Here is a 5885-nt window from a genome sequence, read left to right as displayed (position 1 = left end):
CAGCAACCCTCGTGTGGTGTCAACCGTTTTCTGCTATTTGGGTTTTGAGAAGCTGAAATTAAATAGCTGCAAATAAAGCAGTGGAAAGCAGCAACTTGCTGCTACAACACCAGCAGGTGTCAGCCACCTCATCAGAGTAGCTACGCGGGGCTGTAACACAAGCCCTCGGTCTTATTTGAGTACAGCTGAGAGATGCAAAAGAAGTGAAACACTTAAAATAAGAGTTTGCTAATGCAGCTGGTTTCTCCTCCAGTCAACAGGTGAGCCTGGGGCCCGAGGAGAGGGGGCGGGCTGATGCCCATTGCAGTGTACCTCGCCGCAAAGCTTTCTGCAACAAAACTTCACATGCATCCTCAACTAAGCCCTCGTGCTGCATGTGTTAACACTATAGACAACTGTTGAGTGTTTGGTTGGCCCTTAGTGGCCAGCGTGCACACACGGAGGAATACACACACAAAGTTTACACACCCAAGGCTACAGCGGATGTGCTGGTCGAGGGCTATCGACTGGAAATAACGATGGAATTNAAGTTTACACACCCAAGGCTACAGCGGATGTGCTGGTCGAGGGCTATCGACTGGAAATAACGATGGAATTCGCGTTTTTAAATGCATTTCGCAAGAGAAGTTTATTGAGAGTTAATACTGAGACTCTGAGCCCCGCTGAAGCACAAAGAAACACGTCAGGCGGCACTGCCTGCGCCTATGTTCAATCGTATTCAAATCACCTATGCATGAAAACGTGAACAGGCGAACTGTCTATGGACGAAAACCTGCACACATTAGTACAGAATTTAACAAAGTTTACTCCTAAAAAACACAAAGACTGAAACAAACTCAGAAATGTGTATTCTTTTCACGTTTCTACATGTTGCACACGGGCTTATCCAGCCCCAAATATTGCCACCAGTGTCTTGTTAGTCCTAGGGATGAGCCAGTTGCTAGATTCGTATGTAATTGAACTCGTTTCTACGTTAACTTATTTCTTTTCCTTTTCTCCTGCAGTTTCTGGAATTTCCCGTCTTATTGCAGTGCCCAGCACTACAGCACTCCCCATGGTTCAGCCGGCGGCTGACTGCTGCTCCCCTGCCGCTGCCGAAAGCGCCGTTTGATAGTTTTTAGATCTCGTCTGGAGATTTCTGTTCAAAGATTCGCTCTCTCAGCCCCGCGTCGAAGCTTGGGGGGGAGGGGTGCAAGAGAAAATGTCGCAGTTTCGGGACACGTTCACGAAAGACGAGCAGCGAGAGAATCTGCTAGACTATGACGACAATGCTTTTATGTTCTTCTTATGCAGCGTCACTGTCTGCATATTAATTCCTTGGAGTTTCTTTTTCTTCCGAAAATGCCTCGCCGTGTCCAACGCCTACCGGCAGAAGTACCCCGAAACCTCTGCCGTGGGCTCGAAATTCAAATACTGCCAGTGCCGTGCATGCGTCGCGCAACGGGCTGAACTTCACAAGAAACTTTCTCTATTTCGTACCCGCTTTCTCACCAAGGGGCGGCTCATTGAATTCGGTGCTCTCATGATATGCTGGCTGGGCTTCGTCTTGATCTGCCGCAACCTGCAGGACGTTCAGAGTATAAAGACCTTCGACCCCTTCGAAATCCTCGACGTCAGCCCGTCAGCAACGCAGCGGGAAATCAAAAAGGCATACCGTCTCATGTCTCTCAAATACCACCCAGACAAAAACGTCAATGACCCCACTCAGGGCGCCAGATTCATCATGATCGCCAAGGCCTACCAGGCACTAACGGACGAAGTAAGCACCAGGAAAAACGGACCATCACACAGCTTTCCGCGTTCTTTCGGGTGTTCTCGACACTACTCGACGGAATTTGTCTTTTTCTTCTTCTTTAGGTGGCCAAAAAGAACTACGAAAAATACGGAAACCCCGACGGTCCCGGCGGCATGAAGATCGGTGTCGGGCTTCCAAGATTTTTAGTTGAAGAAACCAATCAAATTTTCGTCCTCTCGTTCTTCTTTCTATTCCTTCTTGTCGTATTGCCCATGATTTTCCTCTGCTACTATCAGCGGCAGAAGAAATATGCTCGTAAGTTTACCCACAACCGCAGGTGCAGCTCTACTCTGGTTTACTTGCGATGCACGTTCCAGCAGCATATCATTTCTGTGAGCACAGTGCCTTGCGTGTTGCATCCACTGCGGGCAAAGGAATTGCACTCAGCACCCTTCCGGCCGCGGGGATGGGCCGCTCTTCATGAGCATTTCGCAGCATATTGTTCATCTGCTGCTGATGTAGTGTGCACTTGTACTTTGCAGCTAACGGAGTCATGGTTGATACGGTGCAATTCCTCACGCATGTGATGACGGAAGGCACACGTATTAGGAACTTGCCGGAGCTGCTTGCTGCTAGCGGAGAGAGTCGCGCAATGAAGATCGAACGCGACGATGACAAGGACATGCAACAGATATGTGATGCTGTTGTAGAGACGAAAAAACGCATATTCACAATGCCTGTGATCGTCAGGTGTGCCTTCCCCGCCTCCCTGCAGCACCGCTTTTAGCCCTTGTTGCTCTGTATTGCACTCGTCAGTCCACTTCACAGCTGAAAGCTCTCCATAACGGGATCCGCGGGGACTGCCATTGCGCATTTCTTCTGTCCTGTGTACGCGCTGCTTGCGGACAGGAACTGCTACCTGATCAACGCTCACATGCAACGGCTGCATGAGCTAATGAGCCCACGGCTTCGGAACGAGTTAAACCAACTCCTTAAGTAGGTGGCATGCAGCCGAAAGCTGCACGTGGAATACAAATTCACTGCTATATTCCCCACGTTTGTGACTTTTTGTGTGTCAGGGCGTGCACGTATGCTTTGCTATTTGCTGTTTCTGCAGGGACTCGCTGCCGATAACGCAGTGCATGATGGAGATTTCCGTTCTCAGCGATTGGTTCATGACTGCTGACTCCGTCTTGGAGTTCCGGCGTAGCCTGGTTCAAGCCATCAATGGGAGGACGGAATCACTGTTACAAATTCCTCACTTTGATGAGGACGTTGTTCGCCACTGTCATCGGTGAGAACAGGCCGCGCTCTCATCATGGGCAACCTGTTGCCACGACAGTTGACTGTTGAACAGTACTTTCTGGGTCGTGTTTGCGAAATCTCTGGACCGAAGTGCATGTGTGGACGTTCAGGGGAAAGCATGTTATTCGCGAGCTGGGCGACTTCTTACGTCAAGAGGGGGAGGAACGGCGAGGCACCGTAGATATGTCAAAGGAACAACTAGCTGACATTCAGGCCTTTTGTGACCATGTTCCCAATATTGAACTCCGAGTGGACGTAATTGTGGACGACGAGGCAGAAATCGTCGTCGGTGATGTAGCGACGTGCCGCATTACGCTGATACGGAAAAATTTGAAGGTACGATAGGCGCGATGCAGCTAATCTTAGAAGCACTGTTTTCTTCTGCAGCATGCTACTTCAGGCTTTCGATGGGTCGAAGTTTAGGGAAATGCACAGCTACGCATGTGTAAAGTGTCTTCGCATGTATGGTGGCGGTAACAGGAAGGCGAAGCTGCTGGAGCGGTGCATGCACCGTACTTCCAAGAACCAAAATACGAAGAGTGGTGGTTATTCCTAAAGGAAAAGGGCGACGGTGCTGGTGGAGGTAGGTCGCGGAACAGTTATGGTATAGCTTGTTTTCAGGTGGAGCTAGTTTTGAGTTCAAGTTAAATGTGATGTTCTGCTTTGTGTTTGTACTGCACTGTGTTACAGGGCGTCTAATTAGTTTTGTAAAATCTAGAAACTTGGAGNCTGCTTTGTGTTTGTACTGCACTGTGTTACAGGGCGTCTAATTAGTTTTGTAAAATCTAGAAACTTGGAGAGGGTAGTCAGAGAAAGTCTACAGTTTAGAGTTGGAAGGCCTGGCAAGAACGTGGTGACAGTTGTCGCTTGTTGCGATTCCTATGCGGGAGTCGACGTCACAATTGATGCGGAATTTAGAGGTAAAGTATATCCCAATATGAAAGCTTGAACATCCCTCGGATTTTCGTAAAGGTGCTTCAAATTTGACTTCTTACATGTGTGCGCACGGTTTTGCAGTATACACGCCCGAGGAAAAGCCTCGCGAAGTTTTCGTGCATCCGGAAGATGTCAAGCTGGATGAGGAGCCGACTCTCTTCCAACAGATGCTCGGTACATACTATCAGCATTGCTTAGGGTCCACACGTTTACTTGTCGTAGACAGCAAATCGTGTACAAACTGTATTCTGCGGCCTGTGTGTTCGCAGGTGATGTGTGCGTCAACTCCAGTGACGAAGAAGAAGAGTTTGACCTAGACGAAGCTCCAAAAGTTGTAAGGAAAAAGGCATCTATCGATACGGACGGAACAGCTGCTACAAAGCAGGAGGATGCAAAGGAGGCCGAGACATCCGCTGAAGCGCCAGCCTCAGCGACAGAGCCAAAGAAGAATGATGGCGTTACCGTGAGTCCTGCACCGTCAAAACGCATGTGGCTTTTAACATTAGGACATTCGCGAATCGTCCGCTTTCCGAGGCTAAGCTTAGGCGACAAAATCACGACATTCACCATGAAGTTTTACAGTTTAGGTGTTGTGTGCATATCTCAGGCCACCGCAAATTCGCNATCACGACATTCACCATGAAGTTTTACAGTTTAGGTGTTGTGTGCATATCTCAGGCCACCGCAAATTCGCAAGTTTCTTCGGCTTAAGAATGCGGGCGATTGGGCCTAATGCAATGCGTTCGCTTGCCTTCCTCTGCCCAGTTCTGTCGCTCATGGTGGCTCTCTTCTCAGAGAGAGATCTGCACCAGAGGAAATTTGCGGCGTATGAATCCCTGGGAACAATATGGTGCGGAGGTGGTTTTGCATTGCCGACACAGCGTAGTGGCTGATATATAGGCTTTGCATTGGTAGACAAGGCGATGCCCATAGAGTAAAGTGACATTCGAAGCGTTGCTTTGTCGCAAGATAGTGTTTTAAGCCGTTTTCCGGCTTTTGCGGGGCGTCCCCGAACCCTAAATAATGTTGAACTTTGAAGGTATTGGTGTTTCTGAGCCAATCAGAAATTAATTATAACGTTTCAGTTTGAGTGCGTGTACGCACTTGAACTAACAAGCCTCAGGCACGTTTGTTCTCAACTGGAACTTCGTTTCAACGAATGCATGCGGCTGACTACAACTACTTTGAGGGACGTATTTTTCAGCTCTTTAGATTGCAGTCCTCAGCAGCAGAAAGCACAGCCAAAAAGCTGCGCATTGCCCAGTTNTTTTTCAGCTCTTTAGATTGCAGTCCTCAGCAGCAGAAAGCACAGCCAAAAAGCTGCGCATTGCCCAGTTTGTTATATGGCGGCTGAATTGCCCTTGCCACATGCTTTTCTTATCTCAATGCTTCCGCAGTCCAGGATGCTCCACATCTTCGACGGGTCGGATGCTGCTCGAGCAGCTACATAAGCCTCACAGTCCCTAGCTACAGAGAATATTATTTAATGGTTTCTGGTCACAGATATGCGTCTAGCGTACCCAGTTTTGTAGTGTTTGTTCCTGTGCACTGTTGCAGCATCTTGCGAACTACAATGATCTCGTCGAATGTCACACGTCCTTGAGTAAGGAGGCGGCGGAGATGGCAGATGCAGTAGTGCACCTTTAAAAAGCATTATTGTTCATGTTCTGGTGGGAATGAGTTCATCCTTAACTCACCAATGTGTGAACTTGGAACTTGTCGGCGGCCATCAGGACACGCATGCACCTAGTCCAATTCAGGTCGGCGGAATCAGGCAGCCTATACAGGAGATTTGCGTACATGTCAGATCCAGCGTTCACAGCAGCATCATCATACCTGTCTTCTTGAATCCATTCTATGAGCATGATGGCGACGTCTGCGTCCATGTCCTCTAGGGCGATGAAGCTCG

At 48.7% G+C, this 5885-nt stretch overlaps 1 protein-coding gene across 1 annotated transcript; it reads left to right on the top strand.

Moving 5' to 3' along the window:
- Positions 1-1201: 1201 nt before the first annotated feature.
- On the top strand, positions 1202-4687 carry EMH_0060050 (DnaJ domain-containing protein, putative; the record flags this gene model as incomplete). The annotated part of the gene is made up of 10 exons (XM_013497742.1): positions 1202-1759; positions 1858-2050; positions 2278-2485; positions 2853-3029; positions 3151-3376; positions 3521-3623; positions 3802-3960; positions 4058-4150; positions 4246-4439; positions 4655-4687. 10 exons carry the CDS (start codon positions 1202-1204, stop codon positions 4685-4687), a joined length of 1944 nt encoding a protein of 647 aa, XP_013353196.1.
- Positions 4688-5885: the final 1198 nt, after the last annotated feature.

Source organism: Eimeria mitis, genomic scaffold (genome assembly GCF_000499745.2).
Source record: "Eimeria mitis Houghton genomic scaffold, Emh_scaff2898, whole genome shotgun sequence".
NCBI lineage: Eukaryota > Apicomplexa > Conoidasida > Eucoccidiorida > Eimeriidae > Eimeria > Eimeria mitis.
Note: the sequence above shows the minus strand (reverse complement) of the source record. Positions and strands in the feature narration are given on the sequence as shown.